At 35.2% G+C, this 26,057-nt stretch overlaps 10 protein-coding genes across 10 annotated transcripts; 3 read left to right on the top strand and 7 right to left on the bottom strand.

Annotated features, from left to right (window-relative positions):
• Window positions 1–252: 252 nt before the first annotated feature.
• Window positions 253–1,951, bottom strand: PHYBLDRAFT_116803 (hypothetical protein; the record flags this gene model as incomplete). The annotated part of the gene is made up of 6 exons (XM_018428544.1): window positions 253–530; window positions 652–1,224; window positions 1,289–1,404; window positions 1,482–1,660; window positions 1,713–1,808; window positions 1,871–1,951. Coding segments are annotated over 6 exons (1,323 nt in total), but the record flags the coding sequence as incomplete, so codon positions are not given.
• A 1,336-nt stretch (window positions 1,952–3,287) lies between these two features.
• Window positions 3,288–10,173, bottom strand: PHYBLDRAFT_172796 (hypothetical protein; the record flags this gene model as incomplete). Its single annotated transcript, XM_018436873.1, has 21 exons — window positions 3,288–3,510; window positions 3,599–3,924; window positions 4,011–4,162; window positions 4,273–4,649; window positions 4,736–4,814; window positions 4,883–5,047; window positions 5,122–5,227; window positions 5,335–5,507; window positions 5,598–5,691; window positions 5,790–5,924; window positions 5,989–6,213; window positions 6,361–6,711; window positions 6,840–6,986; window positions 7,057–7,261; window positions 7,528–7,568; window positions 7,646–7,750; window positions 7,868–8,038; window positions 8,149–8,954; window positions 9,054–9,165; window positions 9,232–9,629; window positions 9,759–10,173. The coding sequence occupies 21 exons, from the start codon at window positions 10,171–10,173 to the stop codon at window positions 3,288–3,290; spliced, it is 4,806 nt and encodes a 1,601-aa protein (XP_018287000.1).
• Window positions 10,174–10,858: 685 nt separating this feature from the next.
• Window positions 10,859–12,581, top strand: PHYBLDRAFT_172795 (hypothetical protein; the record flags this gene model as incomplete). Its single annotated transcript, XM_018436872.1, has 4 exons — window positions 10,859–11,281; window positions 11,411–11,901; window positions 11,963–12,050; window positions 12,123–12,581. The coding sequence occupies 4 exons, from the start codon at window positions 10,859–10,861 to the stop codon at window positions 12,579–12,581; spliced, it is 1,461 nt and encodes a 486-aa protein (XP_018286999.1).
• A 239-nt stretch (window positions 12,582–12,820) lies between these two features.
• PHYBLDRAFT_116824 (hypothetical protein) lies at window positions 12,821–13,633 on the bottom strand (the record flags this gene model as incomplete). The annotated part of the gene is made up of 2 exons (XM_018428546.1): window positions 12,821–13,345; window positions 13,463–13,633. Coding segments are annotated over 2 exons (696 nt in total), but the record flags the coding sequence as incomplete, so codon positions are not given.
• Window positions 13,634–13,707: 74 nt separating this feature from the next.
• On the bottom strand, window positions 13,708–14,073 carry PHYBLDRAFT_149958 (hypothetical protein; the record flags this gene model as incomplete). Its single annotated transcript, XM_018432372.1, has 1 exon — window positions 13,708–14,073. The coding sequence occupies one exon, from the start codon at window positions 14,071–14,073 to the stop codon at window positions 13,708–13,710; it is 366 nt and encodes a 121-aa protein (XP_018286997.1).
• Window positions 14,074–15,493: 1,420 nt separating this feature from the next.
• Window positions 15,494–18,277, top strand: PHYBLDRAFT_188528 (hypothetical protein; the record flags this gene model as incomplete). The annotated part of the gene is made up of 7 exons (XM_018439525.1): window positions 15,494–15,830; window positions 15,935–16,146; window positions 16,352–16,486; window positions 16,616–17,403; window positions 17,520–17,622; window positions 17,724–17,831; window positions 17,956–18,277. Exons 1-7 carry the CDS (start codon window positions 15,522–15,524, stop codon window positions 18,275–18,277), a joined length of 1,977 nt encoding a protein of 658 aa, XP_018286996.1. The 5' UTR covers window positions 15,494–15,521.
• A 271-nt stretch (window positions 18,278–18,548) lies between these two features.
• PHYBLDRAFT_67055 (hypothetical protein) lies at window positions 18,549–20,417 on the top strand (the record flags this gene model as incomplete). Its single annotated transcript, XM_018441731.1, has 3 exons — window positions 18,549–18,649; window positions 19,106–19,223; window positions 20,334–20,417. 3 exons carry the CDS (start codon window positions 18,549–18,551, stop codon window positions 20,415–20,417), a joined length of 303 nt encoding a protein of 100 aa, XP_018286995.1.
• An 851-nt stretch (window positions 20,418–21,268) lies between these two features.
• Window positions 21,269–21,577, bottom strand: PHYBLDRAFT_149956 (hypothetical protein; the record flags this gene model as incomplete). The annotated part of the gene is made up of 2 exons (XM_018432371.1): window positions 21,269–21,468; window positions 21,526–21,577. The coding sequence occupies 2 exons, from the start codon at window positions 21,575–21,577 to the stop codon at window positions 21,269–21,271; spliced, it is 252 nt and encodes an 83-aa protein (XP_018286994.1).
• Window positions 21,578–23,536: 1,959 nt separating this feature from the next.
• PHYBLDRAFT_149955 (hypothetical protein) lies at window positions 23,537–23,886 on the bottom strand (the record flags this gene model as incomplete). The annotated part of the gene is made up of 2 exons (XM_018432370.1): window positions 23,537–23,745; window positions 23,811–23,886. The coding sequence occupies 2 exons, from the start codon at window positions 23,884–23,886 to the stop codon at window positions 23,537–23,539; spliced, it is 285 nt and encodes a 94-aa protein (XP_018286993.1).
• A 1,336-nt stretch (window positions 23,887–25,222) lies between these two features.
• On the bottom strand, window positions 25,223–25,573 carry PHYBLDRAFT_149954 (hypothetical protein; the record flags this gene model as incomplete). Its single annotated transcript, XM_018432369.1, has 2 exons — window positions 25,223–25,410; window positions 25,498–25,573. 2 exons carry the CDS (start codon window positions 25,571–25,573, stop codon window positions 25,223–25,225), a joined length of 264 nt encoding a protein of 87 aa, XP_018286992.1.
• Between the last annotated feature and the right edge of the window lie 484 nt (window positions 25,574–26,057).

The raw sequence follows: 26,057 nt of genomic DNA, 5'->3' as shown, positions 1-26,057 counted from the left end.
GAGAGAGAGAGATAGCTATCATATACATGTCTAATGATGACACAAAAAGAAAGAAAGAAAGAAAAGGCTATTTTATACTACTTAGTTTTAGGGAATTAATAAATGGCATTGTATCTGAGCCCAGCTCTTTAAGATGATAGAATTAAAACATTGCTGTATGAACCTCTGGCGTGGGTAAGTTTGTATAATTACGTGTAAACATTCATGCATGCGTTTTTACATGCATATATGCAAATGTCTATGTACCGAATTTCATGAGTGGTCTTTGGCATATTTGTAGCGCATGTTTTCTCCCCATCTACTGACAGAGAAAACACAACCTGTACTCATTAAGGTCAAGCTTGCAAGTATAGTCATTGCCCAACCACTACCAATAGACCGTAGTATTGTAGGTGCTAATAAAGGTGTGCATGCTGCCATGGTACACCGTAAAAGATTAGATGCGCTAATAACAGAAGCCGAGTATTCTTGATAGGCATCGACAAGATACAAGTTACTAGGAGTTTGGACAACCCCTACACCGAGTCCAACTAAGAGTACAAATAGATATATATATATGTATTAATAGATTAATAAACAAATTCAAGCTTATATGTACTGAATAAAGGTAAATAAACTTGATTTTACTCTAAAAGCCAGTTTTAAACTTACATATAAAAAGTCCTGTCAATACTACACCGATATGAATGGTCTTGGATACACACCACCCGTAGACTAGTTCTCCGACTACTAGCAAAGAAATACCTAGCCACATTGGGGATAAACGAGCTTCCGGTGTTCTTTCCTGCTGTTTCGTGTCCAATTTTTTGAGCAACCAATCTGCGTACTTTCCTGACCCAACTGCACCGACGACATTTCCGAGACCATTGGCTAAATATGCTAGTCCAATCTGGGAGCTTGAAAACCCATATTTGTAGGCAAGCTGATGTGGTAAACTTGATATCATGAAATACATGAATCCGTATGCAAGAGCATAAGGTAAAGAGACGAGTAATACAACCGGCTTGCACAAAAAGCGAAAAGGGCGCATAAAGGTCGTCATGAGCTGCTCATGAGGCGGGGATTTATACTCTGTAGTAGATTGAGATTCTGATAAACGCTGTTTAGCCTCGACTCGTTTTTTGATAATAATTGGAGAAGTCTCAGGTAGAAAGAAGACAAGGAGTATAAGAATAAAGGCACCCATAATCGAAAGAAACCAGAATATGTAATTCCATCCCAAATCTACACATCAAAGTATTAATATTTCTAGGTAACTTGAAGGAAATGCTTGCCAATGGGATATTACATTCGCTGATGTAGCCACCAGCTATAGGACCCACCACAGGACCCACCAAAGGACCGAGAAAAAAAAGACCCATAGCATTCCCTCGTTCATGAACCATAAACAAATCCGAGACAGTTCTAAAGGTATTTTAAGTAAGTCATTCAAATATCTAAAATATATATATATTAAAGCAGACAATCTCTTGGTAACCCACCCTGCGCCAACTGCCTGTGCCGCACTTGCACCAACCGCTTGTAAGGCTCTCATGGCTACAAACAAACCAATATTTGATGACAAAGCACACCCTACAGTAGACCCTACATATATGAAAGTTGCACCAATATAGACAAACCGGCGCCCATATCTTTCCGATAGAGCGGCCCACATCATTGGCTTTTTTTATATTAGTAAACCTTGTTTTAACTTTTAATGTTGCTATACTCACGGCAACGCCTAGGGTAAAGATATAAAGAGAAATGGTTGCATTGATAACCGTTCCAGACGCATGAAGTGACAGCTTGACTTGTTGAATGGCTGGTACCTAAATGACGAGTTTACTTTGTAAGAACCATATACACTTGACATATTGAACTTTAAACCCACATATATGGAGCTGCTCAATGGACCTAGAAACCCTTGAAGGGCAACTATAAGTAGTATAAACCATCTACGAGTAGAGGAAAACTAGTTTATTTGAAAGCGTGATAAGTTGTTTTTTTTTTACATAATTTAATGAGACATTTATAGCGTATTCTGATGTACTTACTGTCGAACGATAAGGCCCTAGTGATTCCATTGAAGAATTGTTTTCACTTTCATTCTGTAGATTGCAGTCCACAATATATTTTTCTAAAAAGTATATTAGTGTTGTTGGTATTGTTGGATTTATGTATTGTTAGAGCTTGCTGATTGGTCTCCAAGGTAGAAGAGTTTATGCTTACCTGGACATATGATCGATGGATCTAAAGAAGTGGGTGCAGATAGACTTCCTTGGTGAGGATCAGCGCATTCATCAGAATCGTCGACCACTTGTTGAGAAAGAGGTGCCATTTGGTTTTGACGCTTTATCGTAGGAATAAACGACAAGGCTAGAATAGAATAATACTAACAAAGGTTATATGAAATAAAAAACAAACGATAATAGAAACTAACAATCAGAGTATATTTGTAATCGATAAAAACAAAGAAAGGCAACAAAAGAGCAGCAAATTATAATGTTTGTCAATAAACGAATGGTTTTTTATTGCTCGGAGTCATCGATATTATACACAAAGCCGTCTTTAGTGTTGGGCTTGAGACACATTTTGGAACAATCGCATAAAAACAGAACTTGCAACTCCTCACTGATAACTAACCCATAATTCATTTCTTTGCTTTTCCAGACTTCGGTAAAGGTATTCGTGATATATGTACATTGGCGTAGTTATTTGGCCTTCACTGACTATAATGGATTTTCAGACATAATATTCATTGCATATCAAGTTTTCGGAACTAACATAGATCATAAAGGATATAACAATTCGAACTGAAATGAAATCCGGGAGTTAGCATGTCTTTAACCCCTTCCACTCCCCCCTCTTTCCCAAATAAAACAAAACAGAAAAAAAAGCCCGGGGAGACAGCTGGCATTACGGAAGTATTGGTCGTGAGTAAGCTAATATACAGACACATATGTTTTATTACTCCAGTATACAGTCTATGTTTCTCTTACCCTATCCCCACAAGCCAAAGACGAACATCTCCCCCTTTTTGTTTGTGTTTCATGACCTCATCGCTCACAAAAAAAAAAGGAAAGATTCAATCAATGTAACGAGGACCGATTCGAATTATAGAAACGATCGTCTATTATTTGGTTTGTTTTATTGTGGAATAATATTTTACACGTACAAATATATAGAATTAAATACAAAGAATCATACTATCTACGATAGACTTGTCTACTGCTTCTTCTTCTTTGTGGTTTTAAAGAAATAGGGAGTGGGGATATTTTGGGAGTTTTTTTTTTGTGTTTTCTCTGTTTTCATGTCAACTCCTTGTATTTTCTAGATTTTCGGCTATCCATTCCTGCCGATTCCATCATCATGTCTTCGAATTTTCTACATCCATCTGCAGCAGAAGCATGGTTTAATCTGTCAATTTTAAAGTACTCCAATTCTGTCCAGTCAACAAGTCTCACAGTCTCATTGTCTCGAGAAATCGTACGTGATTTTAACTGGTCTGTTGAGCTATAACTTTGTATTTCACTATGGTATAGTGTTAGGCAGTTGTATTGCAATTCAAAAATTGGACCATTTAATTTAATTTAGTTTTTGTGTATCTGGCTAGACTTACTCGTTGGATATAGAATACACATCCATCAATAGTTCTCGCACGTAGAGAAGGATAGACATTGCAATGGCTGTCTTTGCTGTCATGGCATAAGCTGGATCCATTGAGACGTTGTTATGTCCAGAAGGTACTCTTCCAAATTCATTCATATCATTTGGCTTAGATAGCAACCCTTTCTTGCGAAAGATTTGGATGGAAGAAAGGAGATCGGCACCAACTGTCATTAGAATACGATCCATGCCATTAAGAACACATAGTATTTCTTCCAACATAGAGAAGTCGAGTGTGATGATACTTTCAGCCAAAAACTTGAGAAACTCAACATTAACCTAAACATCTCAATTAGCTGTGTGTGCCTTTTTTTGTTTTTGTTTTTGAAATTGAGTTGAGATCTGAAAAAAAAGACGTTCTATACCTCTTCTTCTTTAGTGACCTTCATATCAAAATCAAAAGGCTTCACTAGAGCACACAAGAAGTCCAACTTGATCTTCTTTTTTTGTCTAAATACACTAAATGGTAGTGCGAACAAGGAATCCACTTTTGCATCACTACCTCTCTTTCCATAGCCTACACACACAGAGGGAGACAAAAAAAGGTGTTATGTATCACTGTTTTTGATAATAATGATAATAATAATAGTAATAGTAACAGTCATCTTAAAAAGACCAAGTTTATACCTTCTATCTTATCATCCGCCATTAGTTTTTGGTACTCGTATGCGGTGCTGATGTGCTCTCCAAAATTACTATACAAAAGAGGTCCATATTTATCATGTGCAAATCTGTGGAGATAATATGCTTTGTTTCGGAGGGTAATATCTGAACTTGTTTCTGCTGCAACAACGGCGGGCATACACTTTAACAGAATGCCGAAGGAGTTATTATCCACACAACTAATAATTAAATCATTCATCTTTACCAGAACCGGGTGTGCCAGACCTTGATTGACTACAACTGAAACAACTTCAAAGGCAGCATAGCGAATATCAGGAGTCTTCTCTAATGCACATTTTAATATTCTACGGAAGTAGCGTTGCATCAAAGAACCATTCACACTATAGAGTTTTAGGTACATGCATACATACATATAGAAAATAAGAATTAGTAAATTATTTCGTATTAAGGTTCATAGTATACATACCCGAGTTCAGAGAATTCTTCTGTATTTCCCATAAGTGTCTCAACATCAATTAATTTCGTGTGAAGAGATTGTCCAGCAACTGGTGTATTATGTAGTATATAGTATAAATCTTGTTAGTATGGGTAGAGTTATTAAGTAGCGTAATACCTTCTTCTTGTTTCTCTATACGATTTTCTTCAGCAGCGAGGAATTCAACGAATACACGTAATAGTTGAACCTTCATGGGTTCTGAGCCGCTCTCAAAGAGTTTGTCCATCAACTCTGTACTCGTCTTCTCGATTACAAATGTAGGATGTGCTGCATAAAGATGACCTAAATAAAAAAAACATAGATGATAAGTTTCATAATATCTTATCAAATTCTAATTTCTTCTTCTTCTTTCTTACCTAAGCTCTGTAAAGCTGTAGCCATGATTTGATTAAAGGGAGTAGTCTCATCAAGAGAGCTAGCAAAGTAAAGTATCAAATCAAAAGCAAGTTTTGTAATGCTTTGCTGCATTATCAAAAAAAAAGTATCAGTAATGAATCATAATAAAATAAAATATAGTCGTATAAATTTATTTGATAGTTGATAGTAACCATTATTAAATTATTCTTTACCTTGTGAACAATGTCAAGAGCCCTCAACTTGACTGGTTCAGTTTTCCTTTTCTCGTCAAAGTCAAAGTAGCGGCAGAGTAAACTGCTGATAAGTAACATTTTTCTTATTGCAGTAATAGAACGTGCAGGTGGTTTTCCGTTTGACATTTGTGCTCGGTCTTGTTGAAGTTTACCTGAAATAAAATAAAAGTAAAGCAAAAATAAAACACTGTCAATGATATGCTAATAATGCTTCAAATATTTTTATAACATTTTTTACACACCAAGACATGCTCCCAGCATTTTGATTAATAAGTTATATCGCTTGGAAATATTGTCAATGATTGCACATAGACATGATACTGTACTTTGAATCATCTACAAGTTACCACTCAAAATATTAGGCCTTTTCATCATTATTGTTGCTTAATATATATATATTTATTTATGCTTATTTCTTCTTTCTATTTTCTTACATCAAGGGGGCATCTGCTCAAAAGTTGCTGAAGGGCTTGTTCCACTTGTGCCACGAAATCAGGATCATGGTATCTTCGGCGTGGAAGTACATCCCGATAAATCATAAGTACGTATCGAGCAATACGCCAATCATCCTACAATAACATGTGTATTTAATAGATTTACTTTTGGTGATTAGTCTTTGTGTTGCTTTCTTACTTCTTCTGTGATGCTCAGGTAAGGTTCTAGCATTGAAATATGTGTCTCTCGGAGGATATCAGGGCTGGTTTTTGTGAACGCATACACTGTAGTCAGGCAGCAAAGAAAGCCTTCGGTATTTCCTTGTTCATCCAATAGAAGCATATGCTCAAAAAGTGCATCGACAATCCATTGGAATACCATTTTGTACCAAACCATTGTCCTGCTGTCACATCCTGCTACGGTCTTATTTTACCGAGAATATTTTGTCATTGTTGTTAAAAGAAGTATTTTTTTAAAAAATTATATTCGAATTTTCATTAAAAATAATTTATGTATAAACTTTATCTTTATTTCTCTCTGTCTCTTTCATATTTTTTAATATCAAGTTACCTTTTGCAGAATCTGGATTAAAGCTGAGGATTGGGTGAGCGAGGATATATCTCTGGTAGTAGCACCAGTAATCAGCAAAGTCAATTCGGTGATTTGTCGCTTCCTCTCTTTTGGAAAATGCTGATAAGACGATCCAAATGCATCGTTACCATCATTATCAATTTCGCGGAAAGGATGGAAAAGTATTTCTTGTGTAGCCTTTAGTGCTGCTTCGCTTATACTGATTTCATTATCACCAATCCGTTGTATAAGTTTAGCCGATATATCAATTTTGATAGCTCGATCATCACATTTGGCATGCAATTCACGTAATAGTTTGACTAAGCGTTTTCGAACAGTCATAGCTGTATCCTAAGTTGTATAAAATAAGAAAATTTTGAGCTTTTTTTTTTTTTTTAATTTTTTTTAAGTCGAGTTATTCTTATTATTATGCGTTTGTATGTGTGTGTGTGTGTGTGTCTGTGTGTGTCTGTGCTTACCATAATACGCTCACTAACAATGTTGTATATTGGTAAAGAAAGAGTTTCTTGACGGCCAAGATATCTTGCCATAACCTCAAGAGCTGCATCACGAACAGAAGGAGATGCATCGTGAATTCTTTTAATAATAGGATTACGAATTCGAGGCTATTTAAATGTACTTAGAATATAAAATACATACTATTTATTAGCTCACTTAAAGTTAATATCCACATACCTCATCAAGGACAGTAGGGACTTCTGTTGCTATACGACCCATCGATCTCAAAGCCTTTACTCTATATGAGACGCTGTCATTGTCCAAACAAGCCATGATATGTGATATTAAAAATTGAAAGCTATTGTAGAGTGGTTGTCGAGATGCCAAAAGTTCTGACAGTAACCCGATATCTTCTCTATTCAATTCTGGAAAATCAAATGAGCTAATAAAGATGTAAATTATGTGTGAGTAAGTGAGTATATATGTGTTTTTCTAAAATAAAAAATAAACAAAAGGCAATAATATTTCTCTCGTAACAAAGAGAAATAGTCTGTTATTTCTTACTTTTCAAGTGTAAGATTTTCATTATTTGCTTCCAAGGAGAGAAGCCAATAGTGTTTTATGATAGCTCGCAATTTAGTCACTACATCTTCTGGCCATGCCAATGATTCAAGATCTTCTTCTTTAGAATCTTGGTGTGCTTTTGACCATATCATTGTATCCGTGTATCCCCAGCTAGCCAAATAAAACTAAGCCTAACAGAATGAATTTTTTGTTTTGGAGCTTTTATATTCATTTCATTTATTATTATTATTTTCAAACCTACCTTAGTTAAAGAAGGATCAACATTGCTATTTTCCACATGATTATAGAGTTTCATTTGACATTGAGCAAGAAATTCTAGCGAATTTAAAGCTGTGTCCTGTGTTATCTAATAAAAAGTCCCTGTCAGTTACAGCATTTAAACGAAATTGATCTTATTTTCTCTCTCTAAATTCCACCTCGAATTATTATTATAACAATAAATAACAATAATATATGTCTTTACCTCTGTTGGGAGTTGCTCGTTCAATTTGTAAACCCATTCTGGTGTGAATTGTCCTTTTTCTCCAGACAGCCGATTGCATCCCATCTTAATGGTACATGCTATGGTACCAAGCCATTCGATGGCCAAAGATTTCAGATAAATATCAGAAGTGCCACTCTCGATTACAGCCACCTTTTTTTTAAGGTTATTGAAAGTAATAAAAAAAGATGAATCAACATACGGTTTGACACAAACTTGTATTAAAAACAACACAAGAACATTAGAGTATAAAGTAGTCTTACCAGAAGTTTAGTGAATGTACGTAGAATGAGCTCTGCAGCTGGCCAGGATGGATCACTGAGAACAACAAGTATATCCTCCACAGTACTTTCCATGATCATCCGGTATTCAGCTACCGAATAAGTATCTTTCTTACGTGATCTACACTTGGCCATGAGAAAATCAAGGAAATATGTCGCAGTCTGTGCTGCTGCCTCAATCCCTGTCTTCCATACTTCCGCTGCCTTTTGAACAAGTTTCTCTTCAAGTCCAGCAAGCTGTTTTGTTTCATTATCCTTTTGAAACCTTTGTTGCTTGAGCTCCCATTTACGAAGCCAGCCTCTGTCAGCAACAATAGTCGTAGGTGCGCAGCAGGACTGGACGAGTTGAATCCAGAGGGCACTCATAACATGTAAGGATCTACCGTCGCTTAATCTATACCGCTTAACGCTTCGATCCATTGTTGTGAGATTGCCCATGCCTGTTAATATCTCATCCAGAATCCACCGACGGTGTTGTGGATAATTTCCAAATAGTGTAGTAAGCATATCGAGTGCACTGAATTTCATCTGTTCGAATGGGTTCACAGTCGAATCGGCAGAGTTTCTTATGAGACACGATGTGTTGCTTTCCGTGTAATCATGGAAAAATGGTCCCATACTGATATAGCCAACAATAAGAATTCCGTGATCGTCAATTTCATCCTGTTGAAGAAGAACAAAAGAACGTCGAAGGAATCGAGTGATAAGTGGAAGAATGCCCGAGAGATTTCGTCGGGCTGGAGGTGATGCCTCTACCGAGTTTAGAAATCGACGAAGATCATTGTTCACTAGCAAATATTCTTCATTTATTATCCTTGGTTTTTTTTTCTGGTTTGTTTGTTTGTTTCATTATCCCAATTATTCTACAATTTTCTATTTTTACTTACAGCTTGTAGGATCATCTTCTAGACTCGTGAGGTCAATTAGTGGGTAGATGAGGCTTTCAAGTTGTGATTTTACAAGTCTTAGACATGTAGTAATAAGACCTTTTGGAACATCCTATAGCTAACCGTGTTATTATGAAGTTTGCCTGATATCAGACCTTATATATATAATAATAAATACCTGCTTGTTCACTCTGCAGACAGCTAATAGATCAACAACAAGTACACTGATTTCAATTCCATAAGATAATTTCTCCAGCCAAGCTATTGTTTTTGACATCTTTTGTGCTTCGTCAGTTTCTTTTGCATACTCTTCTAATATATCCAAATCCACAATGCATCCAATTGCATATTCCATTCTACTCAATATTTGTCCAAATTGATGTTGATCTGCATTTCTGAAACATTTCGCTTGAACTGTCTTGACAACCAAGATAGTAAATTGACGAAGAACAGACAGAGGAATGACATTGGTGTCTGCTTCCGGGAAGATAGGATTTATCGTGCTTTGTGAATTTCTAATTTCTGTTTGTTCATTGCAAATCATAGTCATGTAGTCTGATAGTTTCTGAAGAATTGCTAATGTTTATAATAGATCTGGTCATTAACATGATCATTACATTTTTAATCCTCTCCTAACAACGAGTCTCGAGCGAAGAAGAAAAAGAAGAAGAGGAAGAAGAAGAGAGAAGAAGAATATTTTCTTACGTTCACTTTCTTTTGAAATTGGTTCAGTTTCTGAAATTGGTAGATTTATCATTTTGACATTGCTCTGAGTCGAGAAATTGACAGCTGCGACAGGCATCTTTACTTTTTCTGGTGTACTGTCAATTGTTGTAGCCTGGGCGATGCTTAGATCGTTTGTCAATTCATCCATCAATTCATCTTCAATGCATACACGTTTTCTTCGCTGACGATTAAAGAATCTGTTTTGAAAAAGAGGAGTATCATCCTCATCGCTGTTTGCGTTCTCTGCTTCGCGTTTTTCTCCAACTATAGTTTTACTTTGTATAATTGGACTAGTTGATTCTGGTGATACTGATTTTTTTTGCTTATCAGGATGGCCAAGAGGTCGCTTTAATCTTCTTTTGTGAACTGGACTTTGAGGAAGTTGGTGACCCATGATTATTAAGATTACTATTATTATTATTATTATTAAATTAAAAAAGGGAAAGATAGAAGAAGGAAGAAGAAAAAGAATGGTTTATAAAACGCGAGATTACGCGTCCCGGTCGCGCCTATTAATATTTCGAAATGGACGACAGTTTTAAAAAATATATTTGGAGAGACGCGCCTCTGACGTAAACGTAATACGATTCTGTGATTTTGAGTGTATAATGTTTTTCACTTGAGATTTAAGTTTACCCCTTTTCTGGGTGTTGGACGGGTGTCCAAAAATAGAGACCGGGATGAATTAGGAAGAGCAGCCCTCGCAAAATTTAGAATTTCCTTAGGAACAAGAAAAATGAGTCATTGGAAAGATCAGTGGGCAAAATGGAACGGACCGTTTCTTAATTTACTTGCTCTTCCCTTCTTGTTTACATTGACAACTTCTTGCTCATATGGGAGATCAATATATATGGAAAAAGAAGAAGCCAACCTTGAATGGAAATATACAATCTGGTTGAAACACAGCTTCCCGAAGCTGAGCATCGCCTTGTCGTTGATTGATTTTATATATATATATATATATTCAATTTTTTTTTATTTTTGTTTTGTCTCTGTTGTCTTAACTACCACCCTTTACATCTGAACAAAAGCCAAAAAGTCGCTATACCCCAACAGCAACAGAAACAGTGGCTCTTATTATGTGGAGAAGAACATTATCGAAATCTTTATTCCCCGTTCAATCAACAACCAGGTTACTGCTGCCTAGATACACTGCACCAAGGTGCATTTCCCTTCCCTCTCATTTCTCAACCTCCTCAAGACCAAGATGTCTATCCATACAAGCCAGACCCCAAAAGTCTCGGATATACAGCACCCCTACATTTATCAGATCCTTTCATGCCAGTCCTAGTAATAAGGTCCCAATCATACCTTTGCCAGCTGTGATTGGTGCCTTGTTAAAATCTGGAAAACTCGTCAGTCTGGTTTCATTGTCTTCCAAGACTTCCATGACCCTTTTACCCCATTCGATTGGAAAAGGTCGAGCAAAATGGGTGGTGTCTCTATTGGCTGGAATTCCAATTATAGGTGTGGCACTTCTTCTGGTTGTTGGTCTTGATCAGGTAATACAAAGTAAACACAAACACAAACACAAACACAAACAAATATATATGAAACTGCCTTAAGCCCAATAGACTGCTACATATGTATATATCATTTGAGTGGGTTCTAATGAATGCGATATTTAACAGGCACCAAATACTGATCGTGTACGCTTTGTTTATCTCTCGGAAGAAGAAGAGGCCGCACAAGTTAAAAAGGAAATTGGAGGTTTACTAGATAGTATATCTGGTCTGACAGTCAGTAAGGATTCAGAATATATCGAGTGGTTAGACACTATTATGGAAAATCTTGCCAAGGTGGCTGTTGATGACATTCGTGATCCAGTGCGTGATTATTCGGAGACTTTAGAAGGAAAGACACCAAAGAAGTTTACAGTCGATGTTATTGTGGACGGAAGCACCCTCAACGCCATGTGTGCTGGTACAAACGTGATTGTGTATGACCTGATGCTTCAATTGTATGGATTCAATACCGATCAAATTGCTGTAATTCTTTCGCATGAAATGGCCCATTCTCTTCAGCGCCATTTCGTTGAGCAAAATGGGCTGGTCTCGTTTTTGACTATGCTTGTGGATATTACCAGAGGTGCACTTTGGATGGTGACTGAATCATTTGGACCGTAAGTTGAAATTAGACTTTCTTTTATTTATTTTTTTATTGACGATACATTGCCACAAAAGATACGTCAATCAAAAGATCAATGATACCCTGAATGGCTACATACAGCTACATACAAATTTATCTTATAATCGTTTACTGGAGAAAGAGGTAACTATAAAGTAGTAGTTTAAAGATTAAACATGACCAAGAACCTGATGTATTCTACTTTTCTATTGTTAGGCTGACTTGGTTGGTCTTAAACTACTTGCCAAAGCAGGCTATGATCCTAGAGCAGCTATAGAAGTTTGGACAACAATGGCGGATATAGAAAAGACAATCAAAAAAACTGTAGAAGATGGTGATAATAAGGAAGGAACATCGACCGAGAGTCTGCATGCTGACCCACCCGAGACTTTTGAGGATTTATCGGAATCCCTGTTGAGTGCTTGGTTTGGAGAGACCCATCCCGCAAGTGAAGACCGGGTTACATACATGAAAGAGCACATGGATGAAGCTATTGCGATATATGAAGAGTCTATCAAGATCAATGGTCAGCCTAAGGCATATATCCTTAGCCAGTTCCGAAAAGAAGAGGAGCTAATCACTATACAAACTGAAAGTTTGATGCAAAAGTTAAAGTCTAAAGTTAACGGTCTTTTTTGGTGGTGGTCAACACCAGTTACAGCTAGCACAATTTAAATATATCCTTAACATTTTTATTCTTCTTTATTTCATACATACAAATATACAAAGCATTAAGCCTATAATCCTTTATTCAATTTATCTCCCCTTTTTCATATATATTCTTAATACAATATTACACACATCCTTGATAATTTGGAGTAAATAATTAACAAGGTAAAAATAAAATAACATAATAAAAGAAAAGAAATAGATATAACATGGCTATCCGTTTTTGTGTGTGTCTATTTCTAACTTTAGAGTTTCTCTGACTTCTGCACTTCCATACACTGATTGAGCAAAAGGATCGCATTATCGAAACCTTCTAAAAGCCCTGGATCTTGTTTTGTCTGCTGAGAGTCCCATCGTGAATGAGCAAAATCAATTAGCCGAACATCGCACAAGATGGGCTCATTTTCCTCAGCTGGCTCATCATCCTCTAACATTCTTTTCCAGACAGCATCAACCGTTTCTCTGTCACCTTCATAAACAAATAAGAGAGAAGATCCAATTAGTTCCAAAGACGGTGTTTTGGCAATCCACTCTCTCATATCCACAAGATCATCCCGAAAACTCTCGATAATCCAGCGAATTTTTTTTGCTGGTAGGCGTTGGGTAGGATTTCCTTCTTTGTCGTCTATTGTCTCTTGCTTGCCCATTGATCCATAGGTAGATGAAGGAAAGAAGAAGGCTAGGAACCCATTGATAATATCCTCCTTAGTAAAGGATCTGCCAAAGTCTTTTTTGTATGTACGATAGACACATTGAGTAGTATCATACACCTTTTTTTGTTTGTTTGTTAAATATAAATATAAATATAAATATAATAATACAAATTAATCATGCAAATCAAGCATAATTTAAAGGATATTATAAACTATTATGTATATAGATATTACCTTCATGCCTGAAATTCTCATGGCCATGGACTCAATTGTGGTATCTTTTGCATTTAGTTTCATCTTATCAATCTTTGTCTCATCGGCAAGATGATCAAATAGATTTTTTCCCATCTTGAGATCAAGAACACAGGGACGAACAAATCCGCGGAGAATGTTTTCTAGACATACATGGTGTAGAGAGAGACAGGCAGAGAGACAGAGAGACAAAGAGACAGAAAAAGAAAAAGAAAAGAAAAAGATAGTCAAGGATAAATGGATGGATATGATGGTTGATTGACATGAGCAATTAAAGCAAGGGAAAGGATATCATCGGGAAGTTTGGCATCAGGTTGTTCTTCAGCTGTTGGTATAATAGGTGTGACACTGTCCTGGCTGGTTTCCAATAGATGGAGTTCGGATGCCGTCGAGGATCGTAAAGTACCGTAACATTCTGGAATCCATCCACAAAAGGTAGGATGAGAATGACAGGCTTCATAGAATTGAACTTCTCTCGCTTCACATGGTTTGATGACCATAAGATCGTCTGTGGCCATCTTCATTAGAGTGTCATGACCAGCCACTTGATTATCGAATTTGACTAAAAGTGACTGGGTGTCTGTGGAGGCCATTATTACAGGAAAAGCTTGATCGAGTCTAGTGAAAAAATATCATTCATCCCTTTTAGATAAAGCATGAATTATTGTTATTCTTTGGATTTTCATTTGCTGACGTCAATATGAGTTTGATTTCAAAAAAAAAACAAAAAAACAAAAATCGTTTTCTTTTTTTCTTTTTTCTTTGCTTGTCACAGTGGACAAGAAGAAGCATTGGCCACAAAAGCGTCGATAGTAAAGTATATGAGCTTTTCAAGTTTATAATCTACAAAGACTATCAATAGCTTTATGTGAGTCATTTTGTGTCAAGCTGCTTGACTTATTTTCTCTCGTTCGGTCAAAGTTTTAATTAGAACAAGGCTTCATGTACTGTCTTGTTAATCTCAGTACAAAACAATAAAGATACTAGAATAACGATGATATATTTTACTTTACTCTTTTAATATGTATGCAGACATATATATATATATATATATCTGTGTATGTGTGTGTATTTATAAAGCCTTACATGATAATTTTTATTTAGAGGTCTTTGAACTCTTTTCATGAGAAATCAAATGGTGTACAAAGGCACGTCCTTGATTGAGTGTAACCTTTGGTTAATTGTATTATATATATATATATATATATATATATATACATTGGGTGTGTATGTGTGTAGATGATCTGGTTGTTGTTGTTTGTTATTTTTTGTATTTTGCATTTTGCATTTTGCATCTTGCATTTTGGCTTATTAAAATGAACTATAAATTCTTGTTAACAAAATATTATAGTAGTTTATCTTGTCTTGTGGCTTTAGTCTTTTAATTTCAAGTAGTGATAAAAGTTCATATTAATCACTGGCTACTGGGAATACCTTTGACTTTTAACAGTTATTTGTCTGAATCAATATCATTTTCATTTGGGGTTATATTTTGGATTCGGCTTTGTCTAGAGAGTTTAGTTTGAATAATAGATCTTTTAATCAGATTTTTTTTTCTCAATATCCACCCGCCCACACCAGTATATTAATCTCTCACACACACACACATATATATATATATTCTCTCTACCACTACCATTACCACTACCACCAGTACTACTGATGTCCCTTGCTACCTTAACCTCTAACTTTACCATTGTTACTATGGTTATCACTACTATTGTTACTGGTATTGCTGCTGCTGCTATTGTAGCCTCCGATGAATTATCCGCTTTTATTCTGCTACACAGAGACGATTTTTTTTTTTGCTCAAATGAATGGAGTTCATTTTCGTAGTTCAGTAACCCCAACCTTTTAGACTATATGATTGGCTGTTAAACATTTATTTTTTTTTCTCAAAAAAAAAATTAGATTGTGTCTGTTTATTTTATTTATTTATTTTTTCCATATTTTATTAGAGTGACAAGTCGCTCGCTTATTCTTTCCTTTTTTTTATATTTTTATTTTTTATATTTTTATTATTATTTGTTAATATTTTTTGATGTTCGCGTACGCCCGTTCTCTCTTGAACTCAGTCTTTCCCAAGAAGCGATCCCTTGAGGAGGACCAAGACGACCAGTCCCTAGAACACCAGACCAAGAAACTCAAGATGGAAGAAACCACCGTAGCAGATACAAACCCTGAAGCTCAGCCTGCCACCGTGGCTGTTGAGCCCACTCTTATCTACCGTGTCAAAGTCAACAACCTCCCTGTTAGAGACGTGGCTGGCACAAAGAAGTTCCTCACCAAACTGGGATACCCTCGCTTTAAAAAAGCTCCTGAGTGGAACTATGCTTACATCTCTTTCAACGTGAGTGTGTTTTGATGTGTAACAAAAGAAAACAAAACAAAAAAACAAGCCTGAATATCATCAGTCAACTTATACACACACACACAATACAACATATTATTCAGACCAAGGAAGAGGCAGAGAAGGCTAAAGAGCAACTGGATGGTCAAAAGTTCAAGAAAGATATCCTTGAAGCAGAGGTTGTCATAGCCACCGAAGATTCTTATAGAAAGAGATTCATGTCAAAGGCTTCTGAAAAGAAACAAAAGGAAGAGGAAGCCAATGATACTCGTACACCCTCAGAAAAGCTTGCTGATCAGGTCACTCCCTTGCACAAGTAAGAGCAAATCTCATTTATTCTCCCCTCCAAAAATAAGGCAGAGAGCTGCACATACACAAAATCTGGGTCAGATAAATAGATAAATAGTAGATGATTTTTCAAATATTATTTTTTCCGATAAATTCACTTGCAACTTACATTTATTTACTTTACTCACCTCACCTCACCTCACCTTACCTCACCCCATTTTCCTTTCCTATAGAGTTCCTTACGAGAAACAGTTACAACAAAAGGAGCGTGTTGGTATCAAGCATCTCTCTACACTCAAGAGAACAATAGCAAACCTCAAAGATATCACAGAAAAGGGTAGAAAAGAGATTGAGTGGGCCCGTCAACCGTAAGTTCTCACATTCATTCATTTGTTTACTTATTTGCTTTAATCCAATGGTAATACTTTTAATGATAATAATAATCATCTGACATTTTCCCTCTCTTTCTTTCCGTTCTTTTACTTGTTTATCTTTAGTGGAGCTTTGCCTTGTCCTATTTCAAGCATCATTCCTTCTCCTGAAATCAACGGCTACCGTACAAAGTGCGAATTCACAATTGGAAAGGATCTTGATGGCAGAAGAACTGTAGGATTCTTGTTGGGTCTTTACCGTGCTGGAATTACCGCCGTACTCGAGCCAAGTGAATGTCTTAACGTATCTACAACCGCCAAGCGCATCGCAAAGGCCATGGGTGATTATGTCCGTGCCTCCGAATACGATGTCTATGACCGGTCTACCAAGACCGGTGTCTGGCGTACCCTGATGACCAAAACACAGCGAACTGGAGACAATATGGTCGTTGTTCAGATGAGATCTGAAGATTTGAAACCCGAGCAGGTCGAGGCTGAAAAGGCCAATTTGATTGCCTACTGGGACAGTTTTAAGGATAAGCCCGAGGATGAGAAGATTGTGGTTACAACCTTGTTGTTCCAGATCTGGAATGGCGATGCTAACGGTATCACCGACAAGGCTCCCACTGAGGTCTTGACAGGTGATGGCTATGTATATGAAGAGCTTTTGGGCTGTCGCTTCCGTATTTCCAGCAGTGCATTTTTCCAAGTCAACACCCCCGCCACAGAGCTCTTGTATGCCAAATGTGCCGAATGGTGCAACATTGACAAGACTAAAAAGACCACTCTTTTGGATCTTTGCTGTGGTACAGGAACGATCGGTATCACCATGGCCAAGTCCGTTGACCGTGTTGTGGGTATCGAGATGGTCCCAGAGGCAATTGTCGATGCCAAGGCAAATGCAGAGAGAAACAGTAAGTACTCTTAGGTCAAGATTGAAGAAGGAGAAGAAGGGAAGAGAGAGAGAGAGAGAGAAATAATAATAATAATAATATATACGATTTGCTGACTTAACATATGTTGTATTTAGATATTACCAATGTTGAGTATTTCGCAAGCAAGGTCGAAGATAGAATTGATATCGTCACAAATGCTACCAACGAAGAGGTTGTTGCTATCTTAGATCCTCCTAGGTAAAAAAACAAAGATGATGAAATAATAAGCAACAAGATAATACTCGTGCGAAGAATTGGGGTATCATTTACAAATGTTAACATGGTTATGGTTTGTGTAGAAATGGTGTTCATGCTTCTGTCATCCGTGCTGTCCGTGAATCTTCAAAAATCAACAAAGTTATTTTCATTAGTTGTGATGCTAAACAAGCCATGGCAAACTTTACTGCGTAAGTTACACTTACCTACTTACTTACTTACCTATCTACCTATCTACCTCTCTTTCTTGGAAGTAAAAAAAAAAACATTGTAAACTAATAATAATAACGTACCATGTTATTTTGTCTTTTTTAGTTTGTGCCGCCCTCAGTCAAACCGATTCAAGGGTGTTCCTTTCAAACCTACCAAGGCTATCTCTATAGACCTTTTCCCCCACTCTGACCATTCTGAGCTCATGATCGAATTCGAGCGTATCGAACTCCCTACAGAAGATGAAGAGAAGATGAAGGAAAATGAAAAGGAAGAAGAGACCACAACAATCAAGATAGAAACCATTGAGACCACAGTAGAAGAAACTATTGTGGAAGCCAAGGCTGCATCTCCAGTTGAGTCAGTAACAGAGGTTGAGACCACCGTGGAAACTGTGGTAGAAACCGAAGTTGAGACCCAAGAATAAAATCCGCATAAACGTCCATTATATTAGATACTTTGTATAAATAAACATTTTTCTTTTCTCTCTCTCGCATACCAAAAAATAATAATAATACTTTTTTTTTCCTTTTCATTCCATTAATTAATTATTTCCTATTTTAATACATATAGGGTTTTGGGTTTGGGTTTGGGTTTGCGTGTGTGTGTTTGTTTTATATTTAAAAGGGCTTGTAGCTAATTTAACTTGTCTATTGTATTATAAAACCAAACCTTTTACTGTAAAAACAGAAAAACCAATGGGAAGCGGGAAACTTTTGGAAGAATTCACAAGATTTTGTGTAATATTTGGTTGGTCGTGTAATTTTCTTAGTGGTAGTTATAGCTTGGTGACATTGCTGTAAATGTAAGGCTACACGGTCTACCCATTTCATTTCACTCTCTAATCAAGAAAGAAAGAAAATAAGGTCATAATACTCACTTGATAATGGCTAAAAAGAGGTATGGATTCATATTCTGCCCAAAGATTTAAACAGTATAATGAAGTACCACTATAGAATTTCTCATTAAACCCTTTTTCTTCCAACTCAATCACTCATGTCATCAAAACATAAAGGAACTAAAAGTCTATATCCTAGAAAAAAAGCTATTAGAGCTTGGGTGTGGTGATATTAATTGGATCTATAAAACCAAAATCCTGACCTGGAAGACCAAAAGAAACGTGAACTTATATATTATTTAAAATTCTGTTTGAGTGTGAGACGTGACCCTTTTGAAGGTTATGTATATTACCGAAAGAATGTAAAAACTTTCAGAGTCATATTATGTAGAAATACCGTTATCTTATAGCTTAAAGCAAAAAAGGATCTGGCTCTTACATCCCCCCATTCGCGAGCAAAATTCAACCCGTGAGCAGAAAAAAAATCGACCATGTTATGCCAAAGCTAGTGTCAGCGTCGACTTTGAGAGCTAAAGTAAGGTTGTATCGTCGGATAAATTGAGGTTCATAGTAAGCGGTAGTAATTACGGCTCATATGTAATTCTCAAGTAAAAAGAAAAGGCATCAGGAACTGTCTAATCTTACAGCAGAAAAATATGGAAAAAAATTCATGATGATGTGGGATTATTTCTTGAAGGGTTCGTAGACCAAGATAGCTGTGCTAACTATTGGTATATATATGTACCTTATCATTCGGTAAAAAAACGCACACACAATAATGAAGTTGTTACCCTACTCACATTACAAGAAGATAGGGCTGACTACTATACTGGGTCTTGCACGACATAATAGGAAATTTGCGAAGAAATTCAACACATTGACTACTGGCTACCAAAAAGGTTTGAATCCGAATTCAATCGAACATATTTTGGGATACTCTAAGCGTCAATGATTAAAAGCTAAACGTCTCTATAAATAATTCTCGGTGTGGTATACACACCACAATTGAGTGAAGAACAAACTCCACGACCAAACACTGGTTCCTTCTTGCTAATGAACCTGGCAAGCTAACAATTTCCGGAACTGTTACACACCAGGCACACGTACACTACACACTCATACAGTGTAAACCAACCATTACACAACAGGGATTTTAATAGTAACAGATATAAACAATATTATTTTGTCTCTTTAATAAACAACACTCTCACAGTATTTACTTTTCTCAATATTGAGATACTAACCCATAAACAATTCCGAACACCTCAAAAGACATCGACTCTTTGTATGCATAACTTACTATTATTTTTGTGTTCTCTTGTTTGAAACAAGATGAAGTGAATATTGGCTATTGACTTTGTTGCCTGAATTTTAAAAAATTGTTATATTTCTGGCAATCTTTCCCCGTAATAATGATGTCTCAATAGTATTTCAAAGAAAAAGAGTAGACCTAAAAGTTTTGTACTTTAGACATACCTTTAGTATAAATTTTATTCATTTCTGGGATATTTAGCTTATATTAAATAGTCTGGAATAGCTAGCTTGTCAGTGACAATTACACCTAATAAAAGGATAAACTTCGATCTTTTCAGTAGTATTCATTTTCTAATTACTTTCCCTTTTACTTATATATACCTACTATCAGTATCTAGAGCTCTTAAAAAGTAAAATTTTGGGAACGCCTATCATGTTAAACACCATAATCTTCAAACATCTTATGGTAATCTAATTCTTATGGGAAATCATCTTGATACTTTTAACTATCAGTATAACCTCATTTCAATAAAACTCAACATTGAATTCAAGATCCCGCCACCTATAATATTGTGTTGGAATCCAGATAATACGTACATATACATATTGCGTTATTTCCTAGTGGCTAATGGGCTCTTTGTGTGTCTACTTATACAAGCAAAAGAAAAACAAATATCTTGGTACAGTTGAATAAAAAGCGCACAGACCAGTTTAGAGTAACCTACGAATCGCCGTTATAGAAAATTGTACTCCATTTTAAGAGTTATTGCTATACCGATTAAAACTAAACCATTCGTTACTCTTTTTACTTCTTTACTTCTTTGCTTCACTTTACTTTGCAAAGATATTTTGCACAAATGTTTTAGTTAAATTTTATAAGCTTCTACTACTGTCATAGAATAGTTACACAATCCTACTAAAAAAGAGTATACAGCTATGTCACTGCTCTGACGTGGGAGGCAAAAAACACCCCTGGCAAAAAAAAGCGCAGTCCCAAACTTTAGTCGCAGACTGCGGGTATATCAAAATAAAGCCCATTCAACCGACACGGTTTTCTTCTCTTTAGCTTTTTTTATACTCTGGAGACGGGTACCCCCTGATTGCCTGTAGTTGAGTTTGACGCGCTACCTATGGGTCGATTGGGAGACATTCTTTTTCCATTCTGTGCAGGAAAAAGCGGAAGTGCGTCGTCTCTAGCTTCTTGGTTAATTCTTAGAGGCGCAGATCAACATTGTTCTGAATTGTGAATTTAATTGTATAATTTCTGAAACAATGGCGACGAGCAATGTTTAAAAAAAGCTGCCGCCGAGTTAGCATCATGAAAGTTTATTGAGTGGAGGACGGGGAGGAAGTGGAGTTTACTGCCGACTCTTCATGAAATCCTTGTTCGAAGCTCTTTGGAACTGACGGTGTTGCTTGGTAGTCGAACACGCTGGACCCTGCTACTTTGTGGTAGGTTTCTCTGGTACGTTCGCAGGCCCTTCTCAGTGATGAGATAGGGCAGTTGGGATGAACCCGGTTGTTGTCTTACGCCACGGATTAACACCATTCCCACACCTCCTTCGCTACCAAGTCAGGTTTACGTCCTGAGGGAGATTGAGCCGCGTAATGCGGGGACAAAGAACTTGGTGTCATGCTTTTTATTTTTTTACTCATGTAAAAAAACATTAAGTGAAATCATATAAAATAAAATAGCTTCTTTATGTATATCTTTAATAAATAAATAAAATATTTTTTAAACTGTTGTTGACTAATAAAAAAATACGCGTTCAAACTTTTTTTTTACTTGATTGAAGAGGTTAATGTTGTAATTAGGAAGTCTCATTAATAAGAAAAATTAATCTAGTTAAATAAATCTGAAGATTAATATAAAATAATATAATATGGGTATTCTTATCGTTGTGTTGATTACCGTGTTTGATTTTATGGGTCGTTTTTATCTATAAAGTTCATTAAGAAAACTCAAAATAATTTTTGAGAATAGCAATGGCGTGAAACTTATAACTGAATTTGGCTAATCTGCATGGAGATTGTAAAGGAGATGCATTGGAATGAGAGAGATGGAAAGGTATAAAAAATGCGTGTCTGAAAGAAAGACAGAAAAGTCGTGGCGAGGTGTATACACAAGTAAACGTGCTCATTGTATTTACACAGACTGTGCACAAAAAAATCGATTTGGGTGTATTTAAGAAGTAATCATCATTACCTACAAGCATTTTTATATTACAGGCTTTAAAAATCATTTGACAGACAAAGTATATTGAGTACCAAGACATTAATGTTATAAAAGACATGTATTTTCTCATATTGAATTTTATGAATTTAAATAAAATTTTGATATATTCCAGTTACTACAGCTAATTAATTGATGTAGTTTGTTTTTTATTTTGTTTAAGTATGAGGTATTCGGGACTGTTTATGGGTTAGTATCTCAATAATGGGAAAAGTAGATACTGTGAGAGTGTTATTTATTAAAGAGACAAAATAATATTGTTTTTATCTGCTACTATTCAAATCCCTGTAATTCAAATCCCTGTTGTGTAATGGTTGGTTTACACTGTATGAGTGTGTAGTGTACGTGTGCCTGGTGTGTAACAGTTCCGGAGATTGTTAACTTGCCAGGTTCATTAGCAAGAAGGAACCAGTGTTTGGTTGTGGGGTCTGTTCTTCACTCAATTGTGGTGTGTATACCACAAAGTACAAGTGCTCAAAAGATACTCTGCCCTTGTCATTTTAATACTGTCAACTTTCTTTAAACTTCTACCAGAATTTATTTGTTTAATTACCTAATTTTGAAGACATTGAGAAATATGTTATATTAAGAAAAGACAAAAGGTTAATATAGATTAATAAAAACATTTCTTAAACATATTGTCATATACAAGCGAACAAAAAGTGTTTTCTGAAAGTGTTTCAAGTTGCTTAAAAATCATATAATTTCAATAATACTTACTAAACATTGCACTCTATGTATCTAGTACTGTTGCTGTTAAGTAAAAGTGACGAGCTATGATGTGTGAGTTAAAAAGTAATGTTTTCTATTATTGATTGATTTAGTAAAATATAGATATTATGATAATTGTTTATATGAGTTTATACGCTATTACTAAAAAACAAAATGAAAAATAAGGTCACCAAGTAGTCATTATAACACTCTATATAGTGGTAGAGATATGTTATTTGATTTCTTCCCTAATATCACTATTTCGAGCCGTGGCTGTAAAATAGAATTGCCAGAATGATACTATTCTATTTTACAAGTAGTATACGCAAGCTATATTAATACAAGGTTATTTTAAAGACTCTTATACAAAATAGTTGTGTATATATTCCTGCGCTATAATGACCTATTCTAATCCGGTTCTTATATACTTCTACTTGTTCTTGTTAATTGCTTTTGCACACATACACAAAGCAAGTCGTTAATAGAAAGGATTGTAACAAAGAAGATATCGATATCAATGGGAAACACATATTTTATTATAAATTACAAGTTGATTGAGATCAAATTAGAAAGTAATAAATAAGATGGAATAGTTTGAATACATGCCAGACTTATGTTTGAAAGAAAGAGAAAAAGAGAGATAAACAAAATCAAAAGGTTGAAATGCTGCACATCTCATACACGAATTGACCCTCTATATCAAGTTGAGAAGGGTCTAAAAGAATTTCAATATCGTCGTCCTCTTCATCACAATTACTAAATGAGGTCTTTAACTTGTCAGCAGAACAATTGCAAAAGTCGACATCCATAAAACTGTCGTTAGAATATTTAGAGCTTTCTGGAGAGATACTAATCGACTCTAATAAATAAAAATATATTAGAAAATTAATTCTTATTTTCGTATTCAGTTAAGATACATTTTACCTTGAGAGTACGATCTTTGCCTTTTGGCAGGAATAGAAGAAGTAGAGTTGTGTTTTGAGACGTTTTGGGTAGACATAATGAATAAAATGAATAGCAGAAAGAGAGATAGAATCCGATGCATATACTTTTTGGTAGATTATATAGTCTTTTTGAAGAGTGACGGGCCAGGTTATTGATGCGATGTAATCATTGCATAAAAGTCTCATCTTTCAGTGATTATTATCAGAATGATAGGCTGTTTTGTCAAATAAAGATTGTAAAAACAACCATTTTTTTTTAAAAAAGAAATGCTTATTTTTACTTTAACTAATATATTTATCTCAAATCCATTGATATATCTGAATAAACAAACGACCATTTAATGTATAGCTTTTGTAATTATATCAAGTGCGATGAGACTACACAATTGGACTAACATATTTTCGGCTACAATAACATACTTGATCCTATCAATGAAAGTATTTGCCCATTTCAAGATATAAATACGAAACTCGGGCTTATAGAAAGGAACAGTACAAACCGCTAAATGTGCATACCTAGATGTAGCCCAGAATTATTAAAAGACCAAGATAAAAATTTATGGAATTATATAATATAATGATATCCTCTATTAAGAAAAGCATTGGGTCTTTAGTAAACAATTATGGCTTTTTTTAATCATAACTAATGTGAGCTCTGTGTCTCAGCCATTTCTTCTGGAAAATACTAGTCGTATACACGATAATGACAAAGGTTTAGTAGTCCAATTTAACATTATTAGTAGGGATTCTATCTTCTGTACAGAGTGGTGAAAAGAAAATTATTTCACTTAATGTTTGAGTAAACCAAAAAAATATTAGTTTATGAACTCATTTTTTTATCATCAGTAAGAGCAATAATATGAAATTAGAATTACGTGCCAACTTTCATTATGTATATGCTTGAAATATCAGCGAACAAAATATAATGGAATAGAATAAACTACATAATGATATAATATTTTTAAAGTAGTATGCACATCCTATCGCTATTTTTTTGGTTTCAAAAGCTGTTATACATAAAATTCATTTGTTGCAATGACCTATTATTATTGAGTGCTTGTATATTGAATGCACATTTTGAATTTTCTCTTTGATTATCCTTCCACGCCCATAAAAGGCGAGGCTTTTAATTTGGTATGTATGCCAAAAAGCTACCCTATATATATATATATAAGAGTATATATGTAATAGTTCAAAAATTTAATGCTTCTCATTGAGTGTACTAAAGAAAATATTTCAGCAGAAATAATTAGAGCAAGAGATATAGTAGCCAATGTCAGATATGTTTATTATGAATGATGAGTGGGTTTGATGCAAATTAAGACGTAATGAATGAAATGAAATAATATAGATACAAGTTAAGCTTTCGTCTGAAAGAAATACAAAATTGATTTAAAAGATTGAAATGTTGCACATTTCGTAGACAAATTGATCTTCCAGATCAAGTTCGGAAGGGTCCAAAAGGATTTCTATATCATCCTCATCATCGCCATGCTCAGTAAACAAAACTTCAAGCTCGTCCAGAGAACAATACCCAGAATCGATATCCATGAAACTTTCATTAGGAAATGTGGGACTTTCTACAAAGATATTTATGAACTCCTATAAAACAAAAGTATGTTAGAAAATTAATCTTGATTTGTGTATTAAATTCAATTAAATTTTACCTTGAGAGTAAGATCTTTGTCTTATGGCAGAAGCAGAAGGAATAGAGATGGCTGTTAAAGAGCTTTGAGCGAACATGATGAATAAACAAAATGGCAGAAAGAGATATAAAATGCAATCCACGTATCTTTTGACAGCTTATATAGTTTTTTGATAAGTGACTGTGGAAGACTATAAAAGTGTATGTTGTAATACTTGCATAAAAGTGTCATGTTTCGGTGATTATGATTACAATAAAAAGAAGCTTCGTCAGATAAAGATTGTAAAAACAACCAACTTATTATGAAAAAAGAAAGTGTTATATTATATCTAACAAATTAATTCATTTGATCTCATTATAAAACAGAATAAATAGGTCAATTGGGTATGATTTAGTGATAGTAATAAAAAATATAGTTACTATATATCTATATATCTAACACTAAATGTATTTTTTTTGAAATATCGTTATCTTTTTAAAAGATACTTTATCTATTCTCTTGGTACAATATGATAAAAGCTATCACTTATATGTATATATTCAGAAATCTTCTTTTTATTATCTTATGTTTACATCTCTTGA

This window comes from Phycomyces blakesleeanus (assembly GCF_001638985.1).
Source record: "Phycomyces blakesleeanus NRRL 1555(-) unplaced genomic scaffold PHYBLscaffold_23, whole genome shotgun sequence".
Classification (NCBI taxonomy): Eukaryota; Fungi; Mucoromycota; class Mucoromycetes; order Mucorales; family Phycomycetaceae; genus Phycomyces; species Phycomyces blakesleeanus.
This window is presented reverse-complemented; position numbering and strand designations above follow the sequence as displayed.